At 43.0% G+C, this 24,270-nt stretch overlaps 1 protein-coding gene across 8 annotated transcripts in view; it reads right to left on the bottom strand.

Annotated features, from left to right (window-relative positions):
* Nucleotides 1-23,784, bottom strand: part of PROM1 (prominin 1) — a 63,199-nt gene extending 39,415 nt beyond the window's left edge. The window contains exons 1-3 of one of the 8 annotated variants that reach the window (XM_080588787.1): nt 23,367-23,784; nt 17,509-17,923; nt 1,190-1,248 (exon numbers count right to left, since the gene is read on the bottom strand). In XM_080588787.1, coding sequence (XP_080444913.1) covers nt 1,190-1,248; nt 17,509-17,731 — 282 coding nt within the window. In that variant the 5' untranslated portion in view covers nt 17,732-17,923; nt 23,367-23,784. Of the gene's footprint in view, nt 1-1,189; nt 1,249-17,508; nt 17,924-18,292; nt 22,445-23,308 lie in introns of those variants that run through there. The other 7 variants (XM_080588786.1, XM_080588783.1, XM_080588782.1 and 4 more) reach the window with 7 other exon arrangements.
* Nucleotides 23,785-24,270: the final 486 nt, after the last annotated feature.

Raw genomic sequence — 24,270 nt, 5'->3', positions numbered from 1 at the left:
TGGAATACAGAAGGGCTACGAAGTTGGTGAAGGGCCTGACACACAAGTCCTGTGAGGAGCAGCTGAGGGCACTGAGGTTGTTTAGTCTGGAGAAGAGGAGGCTCGGAGGAGACCTGAAGGAAGTTGTGGGGAGCTGGGGGTTGGCCTCTTCTCACAGATAACTAGTGATAGGACTAGAGGGAATGGCCTCAGGCTGTGCCAGGGGAGGTTTAGGTTGGAAATTAGGAGACATTTCTTCTCAGAAAGAGTAGTCAGGCATTGGAACAGGTTGCCCAGGGAAGTGGTGGCGTCACCGTCCCTGGGGGTGTTTAGGGAAAGGTTGGACGTGGCACTTAGGGACATGGTTTAGTGGGTGACATTGGTAGTAGGGTGATGGTTGGACCAGATGATCTTGGAGGCCTTTTCCAACCTAAATGATTCTATGATTCAAATCCCAAGATCATTCAGCTCACCTGATTCAAGGCAATAGCTTAGTGCCTGTGTGCCAAGTTCCATACTCATCTATCTGATAGGCACACGATCCTATAAGTTCGTGGGTGACACAAAGCAACTTGTTCATTGTGTGGTCCCGGTTAAGATTCCTACTGCAGGAACTCAACCAGTGATGCTGGTTCAAAGATGGGGTGCTGTCTTTGAGACCAGCCTAAAATCAGATCCAAGTTACGTTCTACCTCCTCTTGCTACCAGATATCCTAAGAATTTCAGCTGTTACAGGAAAATCACAAACCTAAAGAGAGAACGGAGAATATACTTGATGTGATTAGCATACTACATAAACTAAAATATACTTTATCAGTAGACTATGGAAACTTTTTGAGGACAATAGCTGAAATTAACATGAGAACTGAGCAGTAATGTCTCTCTCTTAAGCATTTTTAAATAAAAAACGCATTTTTCAACACAAACGGGTTTCAATCTTTGCACAATAAGCACCATAATCACGTTACAGCTGGAACTTATAAGGGAGCCCTAATTATGTGTAGTATTTTTACACTGGCTTATGAAATTTCCTTTGTGATATTTTGAAAAGTTTTGCTCCCACATTTTATAAGAAACCATCAGTCTTGTTATTCTCAAATATCACTCTTGCATCCTATTTTTATAGCTTTAAAGTACTATTTAATATTTTAGAAATATAACTGAATTCACAGTTTTCATTATTTTATGTAGATACACATAGACAATTTACCTTTTGATAATCGCCCTGTGTATTCCCAAACTTCTGCTGTGCTACTTTTCTGATGAGATCTGAAAATAAGCAAGAATATTCCAGAGTTTTAAAAAAACATAAATTATAAAAATGGGGGAAGGAGGATGGCATGACTTCTACTCTTAGGCAGACTAGATGCAATTAAGAATAGACATCAACAGGATAAGCAAGCACATAAATGTTTCCATAAACTTGTCTGGTTCCAACATTTTTAATCATCTGTGCATTTTATGAGATCACAGGAAGAAAACCAGGTTATCTATCAATTAAATCCCACTGAAATGCAGTGAAGATTTTTCTGAGGTCACCCTCTGTACCTTAGCAACATTATTAAAAGTTAAGCGCAAACTTATCAATTACTTGGACAAAGTTCTGGGTTTCAGCTTTGCTTCATGTTTATGGCATGCACATATATATAGATACATATAAACACAGAATTACATTATGTGCAAAACAAGCATGATAAGGATGACTTCTTGACAGAACAACACAAGGAAGAAGCTCTTTATCTTGCCCACTTTATCCCAATTTCTCTTCTTTCATGTTTTGGGGGGTCCCTGAACCAACAGGGACCTTGCATGAGAGTACACAACACTGCCAAAAGAAATCAGAAAGCCTAACACATACCAGGTTACTGCAAGCACAACTGTATCTCAAACACTCATATCTAACTTACTCACAACATAGACAAGATACAGCATCCACTCAAGAAAATGAGGTAGGAGTTTAACATCAACAGAGCCACTCAATGTTAGAAACTTAGCTCCATGCTCCGAGCTCCACGCTAGGCCGCGCATAAGCAGCTGTGCTCGGATGTGTGGGAGAAATGATGGACTGAACTTCTGGTTCCTCTGACAAAGACGAAGCACGTTAGGAAGGAGTTCTCTGCCCCTCACGTTCATATTGAGCTGGGCTTTATAGTCCTATCACTAGTTGCCCCATATGGAGCTGAACCTCCTTGAGAAAAGCCTCCATACCCTCTTATTCGGTGTGTCAGTAAAGGACCTATAGATTCAAAAATAACTATTCACCTCTAAAACATAAATCCAAGCCCCCTCAGAATTTCTTGTAGCACTCATGAAACGTTCAGATGCTGTTCGCTATTCTCCAGTTCTGCACGTCTCAGAAAAACAAACCCCCAAGAGAACAGTTTCCACAGCCCTTGCTCCCCAGCACCCTGCAGAGAGAACAAGTACTCGATGGTCTGCGAGTTCAAGAGATCCTGAGAAGTTCCTCGCAGAAAACTGTTTCAAAGGGGAAAAAAAACACAACAGCAGAGCAACGCCTGCTGTTTTCAATGTACCAAGGAAAGTATTCCCTGCAAGGAAGCTGTAGCCACCAAGACTGCAAATTAAAAATTGAAAATAAAAGCCTGTTAACGTATCAGAGGAGCACCACGTCACAAATCATCCACAGATGGGAGGTATATTTGAAAGGAGGAGCACAAGCAGTAGATCAAGGACCCTCTATAGTGAGACAACCTCATTTTGGAAAAACTAGGCATAAACTAGAAGATTAGGCTGAATCCCACAATAATAGGAGTAAAACCAAAACATAAATAAAACAGCAGCCCAGGAAGAAGAGAGGAGTTATAATCCTCATAAAATGTTCAAGCACAGCTACTAAACACCTTGAGAGTCGGGAGACCGCTGGAGAAAAGGGCACATACTGCTCTATGGGCAGCACATACCTGATCCACAGCTGCTGCTCTGAGATCTCTCTCACCTTGGGGCTGGCAGAGGCCTCCCTGTGCAGAGATGCTCACAGCATCCCTGACAGCACGCGGGTTTCTCGGGGAGTTTCAGGAGGTATACACAGCCAAATGAGGCAGCACTGCACAAATCCCCAAAAGATAACTCACGCTGGTTGTATTAGACAAGTTTTTTCTTCTGCAGCAAAGGCAAAATTTCTTTCTTGTTTAAATCTATATACCTTCCCAGCAAGTAAATTTAAGAAAGGTTTGGTGCATGAAATATGTAATACAATGAATTTTCTCTGCAGCTAGATTTAGCAAGCAGAAGAAAAGGGCTAAAATAACCCTTTTGTTTATATATTTATTCAATCATTTAGCACTGTATAACACCCCACTGCAGAACAGCCACTGCAGAGAAGTTTCTCCCATCTCAAATCACAGTGCGATAGGAAGGAAGAGGAAGGCCCAGCTTCTGCACTCCTTAGCCACACGAACTGCTACAGACTGCCTGCAGGACAAAGATGGGGGCCAATCGCCCAGGGATGCTGCAGCATCGCCCTCCTGGCCTCTGCTCCACAGCCCCGACTGCCAGGCTGTTTCTGCCTTGGAGCTGCCCTTGCTGTGGGAAAAGGTTGGACCCAGGCACCTCCAGAGCTCCCTTCTGATCCAAGCTGTTCTAAAATTATCCTACAATCATGCCAACTTTTTATCATAAATAATTTAGCAGAGGAGTGACAGCACTGCCAGGAGGCATGTAAGGAAGCTGTTTTTTATTATTGACAAAGGCTTCCTTTGATACGTTTCCTATTGTGAATCAGTACAAGCTACAATTTAAAAAGCAGTAGCCTGTCCAATTGAATAAAAACTGAGTTTTTAATCAGTTTTTCTACTTGAATGTGTTTGTTCCCTGTCATATATGAAAATAAAACGTTTTACGTAAAGTTTTACACAGATACATACATTTATGGACATCTGTATGTGTATGTATATATAAAACTACTGAACAGAACCACAGAGCAGTTGAGGCTGGAGATCACCCAGCCTAAACCCTGGCTCAGAGCAGGGGCACCTACCACAGGTTGCTCAGGGCTACGTCTAGTCAGGGCTTGATCATCTTCAAGGACAGTATCCAACATATAAAATAAATACATAAATATATATCCCAAACCCCTGTGATTACCCCTATTACCTGTGGGTAATAGGAAACCCCTATTACCTGTGATACACTTAATTTGCTCAACATATTCCTGATTCACAGTTGTTATTTATACTTTCCACCATTTATATCCTGACAGTCAAAAAAAAAAAATGACAGAACTGGAATACACTATGACAAACTGATGCAGGAAATGGCACTTTCTGTGTGTTTACAAAATTTGGAGGCTCTAAAACCTTTTAATCAGAAACTGAAGCACCTTTAGGATTATAGTAAACAAGAACGCCTGAAAACAGGTACAAGAAGTTCCCATACGGATTTCATTAGGTATTCAATAGTGAGAGAAATAACAGGTTTCATGTCATACACAGCACAATGACTACTATTACACAGCCCATTTTTTAACTCAATTTCAGAATGTGAGTTTTCCCTGCTGAATAAAGATTTACTACTTATATTACTTGGGAAAGATTTTTTTTTTCCAGAAGTAATTTGAAGCTTCAGGGTGTTTTTCTCACCAGGCAGCACACAACGGTTGACCATTCTTTACAATGAATTTACTATTTCAATAGCCCTCGGTATCAACTGTTAGACGTATTGCCAGTTAATTCATTTCAAATGAAATGTGGAAGTCATATAAATATTCCCGTAAAAAAAAATACTATTGGCTAAAACCAAATGTAAAATGACCTTCACTTACCCACCTACACGTGTAGGCACAAACGTGCCTCAGAGTTTTGCAGGATCACAAATCTCCATCTCAGGTTGTATGCACATTTACTACAGCAGTGCTTAAAGGCTAAGTGGGGGAGTGTCCTGTGCCCCCCTGTGTAAATTGTGTACCAGGAGCACCAGGTTTTCACATATGGCTACGTAGCTCACTGTAGCACACTGCAGAGGCACCTCCGCCTACGTTTAATTCACTCATCTACACAATTTACGTTTGCTTTTATGAAGTGCCTTTCTTCCCTAGCTAGCCTCATCTCTAGCATTCAAATACGTTTTTATTTAAAACTGAACTAAGGTAACTCCACATGATGCTATTCTGTATCATCAGCAGAGTACCTCACAGCTGATCCGACACCTTGCGTCTGATTTCTGTTTCAGACATAAAAGCACTAGGCAGGTGTGAGAAAGAGCAGTGTCCTCTATTTTCAAATTAACTGGATTACTTCCGAAATCTTGGCTTGACCAGCTGCACACATTGTTTCACAGGGCCAGTAATCTGAAGCTCTAGCACAGAACACATTTCATCACTGGGGTTAAAGAGATTTACCTTGTGAGACTCATTTACACGGCTAATTACATTACTGCTTTGCACTGTCTCCTTCCTGCTCTCATCGCACATGCGAAAAGCTATCTGCCCTGGTTAAATCTAACTAGCCGGATGAACTGTTCAGTTACCAATGCAATTTGTGATGAAGAAACAATCACCACCTCCTGCATTGCATGAGGATTGTGCACACAGGCCCAATACTGTACTTCTCAGACAAGAAAATGAGGTTACCACTAGGTCTGCTTCTTAGAACTACTTGACAGAAAACAATAGCAAAAATAATACAGATTTAAAAATAAGCTCTCTGGCTATTAAGTACCAACATAAATTAGTTATAAATGCTTCTGCCAAGAAAGCTATTCAAATCTAGGTGACAGGAAAACAGCTGGAGTAAAACCTTTGGGAACACTGTGCTTGATCTTGACTCAAACAATTCCATTGAGCCAGTTCAGCTATAGTGTAACTCCTGCATTAATCAAATTATGCCAGAAATTAATTTATCCTTTTAAGCGTAATGTAACATATTAGGCTTCTATTCTGAAAAAGACTTCAAGCAAACCAGTAAGCACCATGACTAAAGCATTCAACTCACACTGAATGGAGATCTTCAGAACAACAGGGGAGAATTATATAGATAATATACATGATAAGTTAATAACTGCTTTCATGCCACCTCATTCTCATATCACAATATTTCATCCCACTCCCCTTCATCTCTAACAGATAAAAGTCAATGGACTATGGACTCACTTCACAGTTCAGCGTGTTTCTGAATATGGGTCAGTTTGATCCCATTAACTGTCATGAAAAAATAGCAATAATTAGTCTGAAATTAATGAATTAAAATAGCTTCAAGCTTGGTTTTCTTTCCCTCTCTAATTATGACACAGAATAAAAAACAACCCTTGCAAGTCCACGAAAACCAGAAAAGCTTGATAACATCTGAAATGTTATATGAGATAAAAATCTTCTGGGTGTTTTATAGCAAGTTTTACTGCAAGCTTACTGACGTTTTAACATACTTGCTTTGACCTGAGCGGAGTTTTGGTTGCTTCCCCAGAGTCAGAACACCTCTTGCCATTAACGTGAGCCATGGTCAGAGCCCACTCCTTTTGAAGAGGTCTCCTCCCGCAGGTAACCTAGGGACCGTCCCTGCACCACTGCCAAACTACCTAATGGCTCTGCTCACTCGTACCATTCCTAATCCCTGCTCTACTCTGCGCTGGTGCGGCCTCACCTCGAGCACTCTGTGCAGTTTTGGGGGTCACCAGGACATGAAACTATTAAAGAATGTCCAAAGGAGGGCTACAAATATGGTGAAGGGTCTGGAGGGGAAGATGTACGAGGAGCGGCTGAGGTCCCTTGCTTTGCTCAGCCCAGAGCAGAGCAGGCTGAGGGGAGGCCTCATGGCGGCCTGCAGCTCCCTCACGAGGGGAGCGGAGGGGCAGGCGCTGAGCTCTGCTCTCTGGGGACAGCGACAGGACCCGAGGGAACGGCATGGGGCTGGGACAGGGGAGGGTCAGGCTGGGGGTTAGGGAAAGGCTCTTCACCAAGAGGGTGGTCAAGCACTGGGACAGGCTCCCCAGGGCAGTGGTCAAGGCACTGAGCCTGCTGGAGCTCAAAAAAAGTTTGGACAACACTCTCAGACACATGGTCTGATTTTTGGGTGGTCCTTTGCGGAGCCAGGAGTTGGACTCGATGATCCGTGTGGATCCCTTCCAACTCTGGAGATTCTGTGATTCTTTGACTCCTGCAATGATCACTTGGCTTTGGCTCCACTGCAGGGCTAGGTGGGAGCTCAGTAATGGTGACAGCAGGAGAACCCAACATGCACATTGGTGCACAGAGTGTCCCGCTGTATTCCTCACCCCATGCCACCTTTCCTCTTTCTGCAGGGCAAGAAAACTCACTCTGTAGGTGAGATAGGAAGTTGCTGAGTTGAGATCTTTCCACTTCCCATGCAACAGAAAACCACTTCAGTCCACAGATGGAAATGTGTAATACATGAATTCACTCCTATAGGCTAGACCATTCTTTTTCAACCCCAAATTAAAAGGTGTAACTCCCCTCTTCACAGTCTCCACTGGACAGACTGGAGCCATAACCCTTGATCCCAATCTAAGGAAAAAATGGACAAGAAAAAGGCAAACAAAAAAGGAACCTTGCCATTGTACTGACATGCAAAATGATGCCCTAGAACCCAATATTCTACAGTGCCTGGTTGCATGGAGGTTTTAACCAAAAATACATACAAAATTGCCTAATTATTTTAATTTCTCATCTGCAATGCATGTTTGACTTTTCACCCTCTTCTGCCTTCAGTATGCTGCTTCCTCTCACCAACACGATTATCTCCCATTCTCATTCCCTGACTTTAATTGCATGGTGATCAAAAGCAAGAGAAAGATGCTACATTCCCAGCTTATCCTGGACTACTCTGGATCTGTATCAAAATCCAGCAACACACAAAATGAGACAAAAAGCAAATATGTAGTAAGTGCATTTAACATCTTAGTAGTCTTGAAGAGTGTGTACTGCTTTAATCGTGGCTGAAAGAACAGAATGCCTAGAAATGAGGCTTAGCTTATACTGGATGCAGTGAGGGGTGATGTGAGAGGGGTCAGGCTACAATATGAAACGGCTGAGGAGATGGATGAACAGCTGTGAGCTGGATCAAAACTGTAGGAGTGGTCTAAGCTGGGTGAGTTTTAATCAGAGCGCAGGTAGGACCAGGTGCAGTGCAATCGCTGAAGATGTGGAACTGCAGGGCAGCCAACAGCTGCCAAGCACACATCCTGCAACGACCAGGATGTGAAATATCCGGGACTCTCTTTACACCATACTGACAGAAAACAATTGTTATATGGAAGAAATTACACAGCAGTGGATTAGATAAGTGACAGTCTATGAATTTCATTCATTCACAGAAAAAGTTCCCTAATTTCCTCAAAGCATGGATGAAACTACAGAATTTCTATAAATTTAGCTTCCTCAAGGTTGTTATTACTCAGGAAGACCAACCAAGTAATTTTGTCTTCCACAAAAATGTCCTCACACCTTACAGCTGCCCCAGGCTGAATTTATCATCCCCTCCCCCCCCCGCCTTTTTTTTTTTTTGGCTTTCCATGAACATATGCAGACAATGTTAAAGAGCCTGGCCAGAAAATAAGTTTAAAGTTAAAAAAAAAAAAAAGCCAAAGCCACAATATTAACTGTTATACTACACCTAAAATGAAAGATTTCTCCTTTGAAAATAACCTTTGCAGGGACTTTTTAGCAGTTCTTTGCTACAAAGAAAGTTCTGTTCTTGCTGAAGTTTTGGAAAAAGAACAAAAAGAGAGAAGCCTTTAGAAAAATCTCTGCTTAGGAGTTTGCAATAAATTTGCATATATCATGCAGACACAAAGTCAAGTATAAAGCTTTGAGGAAGTATCCACACAGAAACTGCACCGTCTCATTTTCTGAACACAATGAAACTTCTGTAGTGCATTGTTTGTGCCACTGCAGCTATTTTTTGCCATTTATTTTGTTTGTAGTAGCTACCTAAAGTTCTCTCCAGGCCACCATCTGGTAAGGATTTCCAACAGATTACAGGAAAAGATTTAACTTGTTACATTGTATATGCTTGTCTGTTTGAGCATACTGCAGAGCAATTTCTTGATAGTTCAAGAATGGTGTAACATATTGGACTTGTAATTTTTATCAAAATAGTAAACACCTTCATTATAGAACAATTGCGGTTTTCCTGCTCTTCACTTCTCTCAGAAGTTCCCACAAACTGAGGGAAGCACAGAAAATCCTATCTCTGTATTGCATAACTTGAACTGTTGGAAATATGAGTGCAGATAATTGGGAGTGACACGCTGGCGCCCTGCTGGTACCAGCTTTTACTTACCTCAGTAAGTGGCTTTCTGCAGCTTTACTGTGATTTCTCAGCATTCCCTCTCTTTGTTTTTCCATTTATGCAAGGGCCAGAATCTTCCACGTTTGATAATGGTGGCACACACAATGGTTCGAAATACTATGGAGATCACCCCTTCACTCAAAAAAATCAAAGAAAAAGGAAAAGTTGCTACTCTGGAGAAAGATCTCAGCTTTGTACAGGTACATCTTTCAGCTTTCATCTTTTGTACCTGGGCATCTTTCAGCTGAGTTAAACATCCAAAGCAATTAAAATCAACTCTTTTTAGATGAGAAGAAATACATCTGCGTATTTAAAAAAAATGCAAAGCAGGATTTGGATGTTGGGTTTTTTTTTTTGTGATTGATAAGCTTACACTAAGGCATATATACTGAAATTAATCAGTTGAAATAACAACAGTGGGCATCTGTGGCTGATTTCTGATCAGCTGATTTCCCTTCTAACTAGAAAATAACTCACTTGTGGAAAAGGAAAAGTACACTTAAAAACTTTCAATATGGAAAGATTTAATAATGTTCAAAATCACTAAATTAATAGTGATACATTATTTTGCTCCACTAACTTTTCAATAGTGCACATTCACTTAGGAAAAAAACAGCGTTTTGTTTCGCTAAAATACAAAAAATCTACATACCACAACTTGAGAAGCAAAAAAAAAAAAAAAGCAAGAGCAAGGGAGAAGAAAAATTTCTAATTCTCATAACTTTAAACGTAACTAAACATTGAATATTAGGCCTGCAGAAACAACATTTCTTGCAGAAATATGTCAGACTCCCGTTACTTTGGCTGACATCATTTAAGAAAAAGCCATTACGCACCAAGAAGAGTTTGTTGCCCTGGAAAAGACAACCTAAGCAAATTATCAGACAAGAAAAAAAATGAGAGGGCTAGGCTAATGTCGTGTAATTATGAAGGCCCATAACAAAAGAAAACAAAGTCAAATGCCTGCTCTTCCAAAAGCAAGCAGTATCCATACAATATCTCACATTAATTCAAATTGCTTTGTAAAGATGATGAAGGAATTGAGACTCCTCCAGGGTTTTGAAAACATTATCCCAGTAAGTTCAGTAGGTGGGTGGTTGGACCAGATGATCTTGGTGGTCTTTTCCAACCCTTCTGATTCTATGATCCCCTCTCTCAGTCCCTGTCCATTCCACAATCTGAGGAACCTCTTCTGAGGTTCAACACTTGGTTGATAGAAAAACTTATATAAATAAAACAGAGGGGGAGGATGGGCAGCAGAATAGGTGCCATTGTAGGGCAAGGAAAAACAGGGAGCCTCAGGTGAGTGGCCTGAAAACCCACCCAATGTCTGCAATCAAGGAAAACTCTCCGAGAGGTTCACAGATGATACATGTCACCAGAGAATCGGCTGACCCAAAACCTATTCCGTCACGCTTCTCACCATATGAGATGTTGGCAGGTATGCTCTGGAAATCTCAAATAAGCTTTCATCCTTCAGTGTTTCAGGTTTCCTGACTACAATTTTGTTACCAGAGGGAGGGACACAAACTACTCCTCTCTCCAGGCGGTGCATTCTCCGACTGTGACTGCACACTGGCCTCTGAAAGGTAAAACTTGGGCTGATGCCCAACATGCTTACCTCTTTGCCATGAAATATGACATGGTTGGCCAATCTTTTAGAGACTCAAAGAAAAATGAACACACAGAGAACTTAAAGAGTTTAATTCACTGTTTTACTGTAATTGCTGGTGCATAGACACCACACTACATTCAACAGAACTAACGTTACCCACTCATACACACTGCACACAGTAGTACTGCCCATCTAAATACATGCATTTTTAGGAGGCGGTACCTTTTTTCAAAAACAAATGAACAAATAAGAAAACACAACACTTTATTTTTACCTAGAATGATACGCAAATGGCAAAGTGAGCTCCTGTGATGATACCGTCCCGTACCTCCCACTCCTCCCCTCCTTGTAGCCACAGCCCCTGGATCTGGCTGCACTCAGACCTCAGCCCTTGCACTGATGCAGGGATCACTGCTCATCAGCCCCTTCTGAGCAGCCTCCCCACGGAAAGTAACCCAACTCCCTCAAGCTCTGCTCAAGGTTCATTTTCATTAATTTCTCACTTCTGTCTTAATATTATTGAAGTTATAAGGCCAGGCTGGATGGGGCTTTGAACAACCTGGTCTGGTGGGAGGTGTCCCTACCCATGGCAGGGGGGTTGGGATTAGATGATCTTTAACATCCTTTCCAACCCAAACCATTCCGTGATTCTAAACTGTGAAGCTGAATTGTCATTTTTCAATTACTGTAGAAGCATGGATTTGTCCCAGGCACAGCTGGCATCTAGCATTAAACCAGATCAGGGCAAGCACTCAGGATACTGTAGAGAGAGGATTCCAGGTGTACGTAAATCTGAAAATCTTGCATTAATCAGATGTGCTACAGTGGTTAAAACTGACTTGCATATTGTCTACCTAATACCTGTCTCTAAAAGAGAACTGTTAGTGTCTGCAACCATATTTTTCTATGGTGGCTTCCAGCAGATGATCTGTTTAAGCCTCCCCTCCCCAGAACCTCTGTCTCCTCCCCATCCACAAAAAATCGGACAAGCAATCTGTTAAATAGTCTTCAGTTTGGAATAGTTTGTGGAAAAAAAGAACTATGCTTCTGATACCTAATATAAAAAGCATGCTTTAAGTCCTCGTCAGAAAGTATTTCAGTATTATTCCTTGTTTACATATGTATATCATCAAGTGGAGCATCTCTTAACTTCCCAGCATGAAATGAGCAATGATCTTTTAAACGCTGTTTCCTTAAGCGTATGTGAGTGGGCAGAGAAAAGAAGATGCTAATTTATCTTGTATCTTCCTGCTGTTCAGTATTCCACAGTATTTCTAACCTTAGACACAAGGCGTTTCTTTCAATATATACCCCACAAGACTAAATAAAGGAGCTCTGTAAATCCGCCGTTATTCCAGTTCTACCCAAATCACTACCACTGCTACTTGCTACATACAACCCCTACCACCGAAACCTGCATTTTTGATAAACACACTTTGGCTACTGCCTTAAATTTGTGCCACACTTCTAGCCACAGCACTAAAAAGAACAATACCTGCACGTGGTGAAGGCAGCGACTACATCTCACTGAAGCTGTCGTTTCACAACACAGCTTAGCCAATTTAACAGCTACCTTACTCTAAGGCAGGTCTTGCTCTTCTTCCCTCCAGCTTCCTGCACCACCAATTGCATCTGTGCCCCCAGTCCAGCTCCAGGAGGCAAGTTTTAAGAAAACCAACCCAGGTGGTGCACAGGGGGGAGCTGTCAAACAGTCGCTCAAAAAAGCAGTACATCACATCAGCATGGTTCTGCGTCTGAAATAATACTGAGAATGACTTTGCGCAACTGGAAAAGGATGTTTTAAATTTTTACAAAAGGTCGTAATAGTTTTGGAAACCTGAGCACTGTCCTGTGTTGATGAGCTGCAGCATCTGCACGTAAGCCAGAGCCAGAATGCAGTTCTTGGACATGGCCAGCACCTCCAGGAGTCTCGGATCTCGAACCAAGAGGATATCACAGCCATGCACGGCTGCATTTAGCTCCAGTGCTGCAGCACCCAGACGCACGTGCATCTCATGCAGGCATGGCTGAGATGCTTGTGCAGATGAGGCAAGGGTGTTAGTGTCAAGTGTCGCATTTAGTCTACTATTAGATTGAAATTGCCAAAAAAGGAAAGGCTTCCTGAACCTGTTCTGTTCAGATACCAAATCAGAAAACCACAGATCTTATCCTTTCACCTTCGCACGGATGCTTTTTTTCATACAGAAACTGTGGAAGATTTATTAGTTACAGGAAGCAAAAGCCAAGTAGAAATGGACACGCAAGAAGTAAACTTTTTTTCAAAAAAAGCTAATTTTATACAAAAAAATAAAATTCTGACTTTTTAATTGAGGGGGTGATAAAGTCTTTTGATGTTTTGCTTTAGAACCTCAACTCTAACACATCTGATGTATTAAAAACCCCACAATATCCTCAGTGTTCATCCAACCTACCTCCAAGAGGGTTTTACTCATGTTTTTTCTATTACAGCTATACTAGCTAGACACACTGCTTATTTTCACATAAAATTGTGTGTGTTTTTTTTTTAATGTAAAATATGTTACAACTGCTGAATACAGTCATGTGGGATGCCAATTTCAGAGATAAGGAACACAAGACTAACTTGCTGAACTTGATTTGCAGCTGCTTTGAAAGACAGACCAGGCGAGGAAAAAGGAAGGACAATGGGGGTCAGAGCCAGGACTTGCACTAACACAGACCACTTCTGCTCTTCAGTCATATCCTCAAACTGCTCAACAGGTGAGACTCTGCAAACAGAAAGAACTGAGGGATGCAGTCCAGGTCTAAAAACAGCTTGCTGTTCTTCTTCCCCACAGATAAACAGTACACTTAATGCTATGCTTTGCCCGGCAAGCATACGCACTCAAGTTCACATGAAAGCTTTCCTCCTGCTTCAGCAGGAACAGAGCAATCCAGACTAAAAAGCAGAAGCTGGAACAAAGCAGTTGTAATTTAAAGCAAGTGGCACAACAGTCCAGCAATACACTCAGATACAATACGAGGTAAACATGCCTTTAAGTTTTTGCCTTATTTCATCTAAAAAGAGAAGGAACTTTATTCCCAGTTTGTTTCTTTTGTGAACTCTTCACGCTTTAGTTACAAGACACAAGCTGTGAAAGTGAAGATTTGTGCACGTCCTGCTGGCAAGTGGAATCTCAGATTAAAATCGTCTTACCGCAACTAACAACCAGTTTCCATGGGAACAAAGACAAAGCCATGCTAAGATATTCAGAGCAGCCAGAGGATCACACTGACCATGCCCTTTACACGCAAAGTTCCCACCTGAAGGTCTCCAGCCCAACAGGTGACACACACCACGTCACAACTATCAGTCAACCTAACCCTATTAATAACTTAATGCTTCGCTTTGCAACAGATTCTAGGTAGGACAAAGACTTGTTTGGGTAGATGTCCTCCTAGCTGAGTGATGCAAGCAACCTGCAATTTCCCTATTATCTATTTACTATAAGCAATGCTGTTAACAGTAAAGAATAACGATGCTCTATCCTGCACTGTCCTCGACAACAGAAACAGAGAAACCAGGACACAGCAAGACTGAAGAGACCTACTGTATGAGCATCACATACCAACCCAGTTACCAAACAGTCCTTCTTCTCCAGTGTATCATCAACTCATAGTGGAGGCTGCTTCCCTTCTGAACAGCTTATGCTCCAGAGTCAGTGACTCCCATTTACACCAGTACATCATCCAGCGAGAGCCAAAGTATTTGACTGATGGAGTTGAAAGCAGAATCCATTCACAGGCACTGAAGCATTGCAATCAGATATCCTTGTTCATTTTTTAAACTAGTTTCCTGCCATATCCAAGGAGCACAGCACTGTTCTTAAAGATCCAGCGACTGAAAGAAACCAAAAGAGCTCGAGTTCCTCGCCCAGGTTCTGTTAGTGTGCTTTACTCAGGCACTACATTCAATCATATTAATAACTTACCCATTAAATCTGAACTTAGATTAAGCTGTATGTCTGCAAACCTCATGGCATGAGCAACATACTTAATTAGAAGCTGTTTATCAAATAATTACTCAGATTTAATTAAATAATAAAAAAAAGCCTTACAAAAAAGCTCAACTATTTTGTTTTAAAAATTGAAAGTGATTGCTCTATTTAAAGTAACTAATAAGAACATTTAAATAAATTTTAAGACTTAATAGCAGGCAAATGAACAACTTAAGAACAATTTTTCCCAAAGACTCTCATGTACTTCATATTTTGCTTTAATCACAAGCTATAAAGCTCATGCTAGCTTTTTTCCTAAAGGCTTACTTGGTACTGAAGGAGTGTAGATGTTACACTGTAACATTAGAGTGCTACTGCGAGCACAAAAATGACTTGCAAAGGCAGGAATATCTACATGCAGTTAGACAAACCTGTCACTTTTTTCTTTTTCCTCCTAGCTAAGTGTACTAACAGTAGATTGGAAAACCAAACACTAAGTACTTCCAAGTACTAGGGAAAAATATATAAGACTACTAAGATCAAATTTTGAAGTGAGTCCTGCCTATGAATAACGTTCCTCCTCTATCTTACAGTTAGATTTGATATTCTGGGGCATCAACCTGGAACTAACTCTTCTGAAGCACCAGACCAAGTGGGATGACAACATTTGGAATTAGAAACACTGAAAAGGCTTTCTGTGCACACTTGTGATTATGTTTATTTTCATCTCTGAATCAGAATTAACTCTATTTCAAGTTGGCAGTTTAAAAAATCCAACGTTTCAAATATGTAACTACACCATTAATACACTGAATGTGAAAATAGAACAGCATATGGCAAAAGAGATTAAAGGGATTAACCAATTAAATGGTATGACTCAAACTGACATGATCCGCCAAATCTGCATTTTGCAGCGAGGTGTGCAGGTGCACGGGAAAAGGACTTCACCTAACGAAAACACTGAAAGCCAAACTTCTAAAAATAACTGCTTTGGTTAAAAGAGTCTGCTAGGACGCTAGCAGGAGTGAGATGTGTGAGATGCTCAAAACTTACAAGGTAAGCAGAAGTGATTTACTTTTGGATGTCTCCCTTCTCTTTAACGCTGGATTTCACAAACACCTACTTAAGTGATGCAGAACTTACCACAAGCAGTCCCATGTGACTGTAATCTTGATAGCAAACCAAATACTCAATTATTTATATATTTAGGCCACATAATGTTAAATCTGACATACGAGGCTATAGATCAAATTCCCATTACTACAAAGACACGGTAAATATCTCACTGACTTCAGGTTTCCATAATCAAAAGACAGCAAAATACTCGGGCAGGCCTTCAGACCCAGCAGAGGCCTTTTTCTGAGAGCTGAATGCAGACAACACCCCTCGCGTATGGGGTCTCACGGGGAGGCAAACAGTTCGTCTGTATGTTTAATGGAAGGAAAGAGGCAAACAAAAACAGAGGCATCTGGAAACAGTTCCTCCAAAAGGTGACGCTCCATCAGCTCCACGCAACTGGCCTCACTACGCCTTGTGTAAGACCTGCCCAGAAGGCAGGTTTTGCAGGGAGCAGACACCAAGCTTTTGCTCTCCAGGTTAACGTCTGGGACTCCAGGCATTTGTCTAAACGTGATCAATTCATTCAAGTTCATTTGATTTCTTCTACAGCTATCGAAGAAATGGCAAAAATACAAGCAAATAATAGTTGACAGGTATCATACAGGTCTGTAACCAAAGAAGCTGCTTTTAAATCCTTCAGTAATTTTAAATCTTACCATAATTGTATAAACAACAAAGTAATTTAAGCTTCTTTTATACACAGTTACAGCTAAAACACCAAAAGGAATCAGTAAAAAGCCAAAGCCCTCCTTAGGTTATTAAAATTTCACCTCAGTATAATTTTAAATGCCAATATTATACAAACATATTAGCATTTTCTTTTAACAGCTGAATGAAACAAAAAGCATGCTGAAAATTTACATTACTGCGACTATTAAATCCACAAACACAGATCCCAAAAGCACATTTCCAGCAATGCGACCTCGATAAGCACACGCTCTTTTGGTATCTCAACTTTCCCTTTAGAAGGGACAATTTAGTAAGACAGGAACGGGGGCTGGGAACATAAATGCAGTTCCAATCTTCACTTCGGCTCACAAACGAACAAGAAATTGCATGCCTGTGTAAAGGAACTGCCCTTATATGAAAGTTGACTGTTGATGCAAATATGGAAACAAATGAAGTTTATTTCAAGTTGCTAACTCTGTGATCCTTCCTAGGCTACATCCCTTAATACTGTACTAAAAAATAAAAAAGTTTGCCGTAATATGCAAATCAGAGACCTGCCTTTTAAGAATTTCATATTAAACAGAAAACAAGTTATGCTGTACTCACACCCCATGCTTCTGAGCATAAATTAGTAAAAAAATTCAGGTAAGAAAAGTAGCCTCAAATGCATCAATGACAGCTTTGAGATATGAGAGAAAAGTACTGTGAAATTTCATTAACATTTCGTTTTCATTAATAGCCTCCAACTATGCATAGCAGAAAAAAGTGTTATTTGTAAGGAACTGTACACATTCCCAGGTCACACCATATGCTAATAATCAAGCCCTTGCTATCACGTACTTCCAAATTATGGTCTTGGTACCAATAACAGATCTGAACATAAAATCAACAAAAATGTTTATCGACTTACCTTGAGGAAAAGGATTGGGCTGTACTAAATACAGGAAAGCATGGACTATTTTAAACAAAATTCCTATTGGCCCGGGTTCGTGGTATGCACCTGTATCATACGTCTTGGCAGGTACAAATCCAAAATCCAAAGTCCCGGGAGGCGGTTTGTATATAGGCTGAACCTCTGAAACAGTACTTCCACAAAACAACAGCAGCAGCAGCAGACAGAGTTCCACAGCCATGGCTAGCAGTATTCATAAAATTTGAGGTAGAGATATGTGTCCCACCAAACCTAGAAATCTTCAGTACATTCACTCGGGGGTTAGCTTTCTAGGCAGTAAAATGCTGGTGTCCTCACACCTTTTATTCTCGGATGTCTTCTTGTTCTGGAGTGGTATGGAAGCCTCTCACGGAAATGACTCAGCGCACCATCTCTGGAAAAAAGACAAAAACCAGCTTGTTAAGGTGTGGGCATGCAAATAGGAAAGTGCAAGATACCTGCAATCTTCTGCACAAGTTGAACGTATCATCAGCTGTAAAACCAAGCTTGGTAGGGCAGAAAAGAAAAAAAAGAAAGGACTGAAGGTTGTGAATCAAGTGGTCTACTGCACGCACTGTACTTGAAAGAGGGATAAGTACAATTATGCAGAGTTCCAGGTCAATGAGTTTTCAAAAACAAAGCAGAGCATTGGGACAGCTCCAAGGGAAACAAACACAATTAAAGGTACAAACATATGAATTGTAGCTCTGACTAAACACAGTATGCCATGCAACAGTAACCGCAGCGTGTGACTAACCCCCACCTGCTGTTACTCCAGTTGATGGCAATTATTGGCCATATCCCGTAGTTCCTTTAATCTGTAACTTTCCAGTTTGTAGGACTCCCATTTTCCTCCCCATGCAGGACCTAGAAGAGGGCATCTCTGTGACACCTGTTTCACAACTAGAGCCAGAGACTGTATCTCAATTTAAGCCTCCATTCTTTTAACCATAACTTTTAATCACTGAAAACAGGTAAAAAAAATATTTAAAAAAATGCAATAAAATCCACCACCGTCTCAGAAGATAACAGTGAGTGTCAGCAATTACTTTCTCTTAACTCAAACCATCGCAAGGTTCTCCTTAAAAGCTTGAGCAGTCAACAGTTTTTATTAATAGCTTGCTAAAGCTAAGTGGCACTAAGGTGACTTTGGCTGCTTATGCATCTTTAAGAATGTTGTGAATCGACAAAACCACAGCAGTTTCATCAAGTGCCTCTTAAGAAAAGTAAACACAACCCCCTCAGCTTTCCAACAAAACATCTGGACCAGAACGCCACTAGTGGGGACACCTGGGGACACCCTGCCCCTGACAAGACACCCGCTTCAAACCTGGGAGCACCCAGCACAAGCTGCCTCTGCTCGGCAAGCCTCTGCTGCCATTTCCAGCAGCACTGCCCGATGGAAATGTTGTTCAGATCACTCACTTGCAAAAATGATGGCAAAGCAACACGAATGCCTCTGGCCTCAGCCAGCTGAAACTCACGCCAACATCTTCACTTGCGAGGTGCTTCCAGGTCAAGGAGAGTCTGAAGACAGAAACACTTCCACCAGTTGGTAGCAAGGTGAGACTTAGTCTCTCCCATGCCTTACAGTCTCTGTAACAACACAAGCTACCTTTCCAAAAACCATAACGACTTGCTAGAACGAACAACCTGGAGGGTTCGTTCTCTACTCCGTCCTGCGTGCACAAGATAGAGCAGCATCAACAAAGATACGGGCCTCAGGAATGCAAGGCCAGATCGAAGAACGCGAGACAGTTTGGTTTCCCTGAAGCCCAGTCTAGCTGAAAACAAAAACTCGCAGCTATTTTTCCCCCTTATGGCTCGTGAAAACCAAGGAAACCAATAGTAATCCTACGAATATCAGCGGTACCAAACCTTATTCAAAAAGCCAATGTTAGCAACCATATGTATATGAAGCTCAACGCAGAAATGTAAAAACTTAGAAGTCATTAAACCATGAGGATTTCTTATCAGAAAGAGAAAGTTTAGTTCAATAATAATGAAAGAAATAACCAGCTCCAACATATTAGTTTTCTTCCTTTAATCTTTTCTTGTTATTAGACTTCTTCAGCAGAAACGACCAGAACTGAGTGCAAAAGGTTTTTCTCTTAACGACAGATCAGTGACGGTTGTACAAGTTTGATAAGATAAAGCTCAGCTTGTTTTGCTTAAGAAGTTTGGACACTTTCTGAGCCAAGTTGAGCTTTCTGGAGATTTCTGAAGAACCACTCCGACACCCCAGTAAGCCTGAAGCTCACACAAAGTAACCGAGCCTTGATCCCAAAAGTTAAGGAAGATGATACAAAACTGTACAGAAGACACCGCATGGAAATGTTAGGTGTGTATATGAAAGATAAAATTAGAAGGGAAGACGACTTCCATAACTGGCATCTTAAGGCAAAGCTAGAAGACAGCACATTTTCTGTAGTGTGTTCTGTTATACCAGAGAGATAGTGGAAGAAGAAAAAGTCCATACAACTTCCTTTACCTTAAAATCCAATTATTATATTTTTAATAACAATTTAAACTGGACCTAATTGTACGAATAATTGTCAAACAAAGCACTATCAAAATGTCCTTCCCATTCAGGAAAACCATCACCATGCCTGGCAGAAGTGTAAAGTCATACATTAGCTGATACAGAATCCTGGCAGTTTTAAGACAAGGACACCACTGAAATTGCAAGGACACTACCTGTACTGCAGAGACAAACAATGTCCTGCTGAACAGAGACAGACAAGCACCTTCCTATCACAAAGACACCACAGAAATCTCCAATTCTATATAATTTTCAGATAAGCCTTTATGAAGTTCAAGACTTTTCAAAAATCAGGGGGGAGCCTTGCAAGAAAGAATCTGCAGAATTCTTACCAGGCTCTCTGCCTTTATTGGCAAATAAATCACAATACACTTGGTAAGACAGTCTTATTGGACAATTCCTCTAGGCTGACACCAAGTCTTCTCTAAACTACGTAAAGGTTACATTAATAATGACCAGGAACTTGCAGAAACACTATTAAGCCTATAACTCTGAATACCTGTGAGCATTCAGGTATTCAACGTACCTAAAAATAAGTCAGGTATAAAAACCTCCCAGCAGGTATCCTCATCTTCAGATCTAAAACAAACACATACCTTGGCTGGGAGCATCTTAGTAGTTAAATATGCTAGATAAACAGCGTAGAAAATGATAATCAGTCCATGAAGTTTGCATTTGTGAGAACTGCAAGCATGACATACACACAAGCGAGAAATGTATGAAGAGAAGTGTATAGCAGCTTATGGTAATCTTTGTTGCAGCATGTGGCCGTCTCATTTCCTCCAGAACAGTGAGACATCACTGCAGTCGGTGAGCTGTAGTAACACCTGCCCAGCTCCCCAAGTTCAAGTAAACAGTGAGTGACAAGAAGCTGTGTGAACCTTTGAAGTGTTTCCATTAACTAACTGTCAAGGTGCGTGAAATGAACAAGGCGTTCATTTCATGCTCATTTCATTAGTTTTGATTACAGTATATATACACATATATACCTGTTAACTACTTATGATAAATAGCAATGAAAACTTTCATTTATTTTCTGTGTGGTTTGCTAGCATCCATCTTTAGCAGACTGGAGCTGTTGCTTTTTATTCTGCAGCTGTCACTTAAGCATTCTCCATGCACAAGTCACTAAACTTAATTCCCGCTTTTTTAAAGCACTACCTGTGGGAGACACCATCACTCCTCTGCCAAGTACGCTGCAATATTATCATATCTCCAATATATCACGCTTGGTATTAAAAAAAATAGCAGTATTTTGCAAAACCAATAAAGCTTCTGCAATGCCAGTGCAAGTTTAAGATGGGAAGAGGAGACAAACCAAGAGATGCAGAAGTTCAATAACTGCCTCCATCAACTCTAAGGAACAGAACTGGGAAGCAGCACGATGTCCAGCTCTTTGTTCCAACGGCACCGGCCTCCTCCTATTTAACATTGCAATCCACGCACATACGACGCTGCAGTGCAGCGATGCGAACTACGATTAACCCTGCGAGGTGAAATTCAATCAAGCAGGGGCTAGATTGCTGAAACTCAACGTGGGAGCCTCCTGGCACTGACCCGGGGTGGGACAGTGGAAGCAGGAGCTGTCCGCAGGAAGCCCACCCCAAGGAGCTGGCTGTATTTCTTACATTTCATTAGTCATTTGGAAATCCATGTCCATAATCCCCTTCAGAGTTCCTGTGAAAGCAGCCACCAAAAGACCTGAAATAAGGCAGTCACAAAGCCGGTAGCTACAGCTGGCCTTTGACTCCAAGGTGTGTATTAAAAAAAAAACCAACAACACACAAACAAGGCATAACACAGCAAGCCAAGCTGGCTGCTGTCAAGTTAAAATGGTACGGTTTTCTGCTACAAAACCTCTCCAAAGCCTTCCAAGGATTACAACCTGTTGCCATAGGAGGAGTAGGAAGCAAATTAGCCTAGTAAACACCAGAGGCTGCAGAACAGAGTCTGGCAGCACCAACAAAAACCAAACAAAATCTGCACCTCAGGAGGCATCCGACATGACTGCTGGATGCTCAAAACAAAAAAGCATTGAAGTCAGAAAAAAAGGACATTCGGAACCCACATTGGCTTTGAGCAGCTAGCTACTTCATAATCTGAAATAAATACACATCAAAATTAATTAATTAAAAACCAAACCCCACACCCTGCCACTTTTACAAGCCACAGCAGTTTACAGACAACAGAAAGAGGCAAGTAAAAATAAATTCCAAGCGAGTTATCTTCCCCGGATCTGCAGCTCTGATTTTTAGCCAGCCGCCTACACGTGTGTGTTTTCATGGACTGAAGAACATCAAAAACACACAACGTGATTTCCAGTGGTGCATTTACACTAGTATTCGTAAAGCGTTCCCTTGTGAGAGCGCTTCCCGGCATCTTGTAGGAGATGTTGAAACACCACGAAGCCATCCCACGGAGAGGCAGCTCTTCAGCAGAAGTGAGGTGAATGAGGGCTCACTGTGTGCCCTAAGGACCACCGAGGGCTCAGTCTGTGCCCTAAGGACCACCGAGGGCTCAGTCTGTGCCCTAAGGACCACCGAGGGCTCACTGCGCGCCCCAGGACCACCGAGGGCTCACTGCGCGCCCCAGGACCACCGAGGGCTCACCGCGCGCCCTAGCAGCACCGCACTCGCACAGCCTGTCATAAATTACAGCCGACCCAGATTATGCCCACTTCCAGCCGAGCCCAAGTTTCCCCCCGGCCCTCCCCATCACTGAGCACCGCGGTGACCTCCTCCCCGCCACGCCGCCCAGCCCTGGGAGCCGCCAGCCGCCCAGCACCGCGGGCACCTCCGCTCGCCCTCCGCCGGCGCACCGCCCGCCCTGGCGGCTCCCCCGGCCGCTTCCCCGTGCGGGGTACGGCGGGGGCGCAGCCCCTGTAACCCGAAGGGCTGCCCCGCTCCCCGCCCGGCAGGCCCAGGCCCTCACCGCAGCGCTCCCCCCCTCCCCAAGCCGACCCCCAGAGCCAGCGGCGGGGACGGGCGAGCCCCTCCGCCCGCTCGCAGCCACCATTTCACCGCCGAGCCTCCCCGCCACGAAGCCACCCGCAGCACCCCCCCCCGCCCCGGCTCCCCTCAGCGCAGCCCCCCCAGGGTCCCCCCGCTCCCCCGCAGCCGGCTTCCCCACCGCCCCCCCGGGGCAGGGGGCTCTCCCTCGCCGCCGCGCTCCGTCCCCTAGCAGAGAAGGGCAGCGACCCGCACACCGCCCGCACCGGGGGACCCCGCCTCGCCCCACCTGCCCCGGGGGGGCAGCGCTGCCCGAGGACCCCTCCTCACGCTCGCCGGGCACTCACCGGGCGGAGCGGGGACGGGGAGATGGAGGCGAACGGGGCACGGCGCGGCTCCGCCTTCCTGAGGTGGTGGCGGCGGCGGTGGCGGTGGTGGCGGTGCCGCCCACGGACCGTGGGGGCGGGCTCTGCCCCGGGCCGGGGCTGCGGGACCACCCCGGCGGGCTGCGGGAGGAGAGGGGAGGAAGAGGAGGAGCGTGAGGGGCTTGGCCCCGAGGGGAGAGCCGGGGTGAGGCGAGGGGGCTTCGGCATGCCGCCCCCGAGGGCCCCGGGGGGTCAGGCCGGCCCCCAGACCTGTTGCTGCTGCCCGGGCTCTGCAACGATTTCTCTTAGGATCCCCCCTTTTTTCCTTTTTTTTTTTTGGAGTTCAGGCTGTTTTGCTCTTCCTGTCAATTCCATCCCTTAAGGTTACTTCCCTCATTAGCTGTTGTAAGGGCGTCTCGGTTTACCCCTCCCGGGGATGCCCTTATTTCTTGACAAGGTTATCGTTTCTTTTGGGACCGTGTGTCCATGTTCCTAAGTGACTTTGTTTCTCAGCCCAGTGATTTATTGGTAAGACAAGAAGCTCTTTTCCTACAGTAACACACACTTTCCTCATTTGTCCTCTGATTTTATTTGCAGCTTGGGTGTTTCAGTACTGCCCTCCCCATTGCAATATCGAATCACAGAATCATCTAGGTTGGAAGAGACCTCCAAGATCACCGAGTCCAACCTCTGACCTAACACTAACAAGTCCTCCACTAAACCATATCACTAAGCTCTAAATCTAAACGTCTTTTAAAGACCTCCAGGGATGGTGACTGAACCCCTTCCCTGGGCAGCCTATTCCAATGCCTAACAACCCTTTCAGATCATAAGATATGAAAATGATTCCCACATCTCTTACTAGGCTCTCCATCACAAATTGAGG

This window comes from Anser brachyrhynchus (assembly GCF_964034855.1).
Source record: "Anser brachyrhynchus genome assembly, chromosome: 4".
NCBI lineage: Eukaryota > Metazoa > Chordata > Aves > Anseriformes > Anatidae > Anser > Anser brachyrhynchus.
This window is presented reverse-complemented; position numbering and strand designations above follow the sequence as displayed.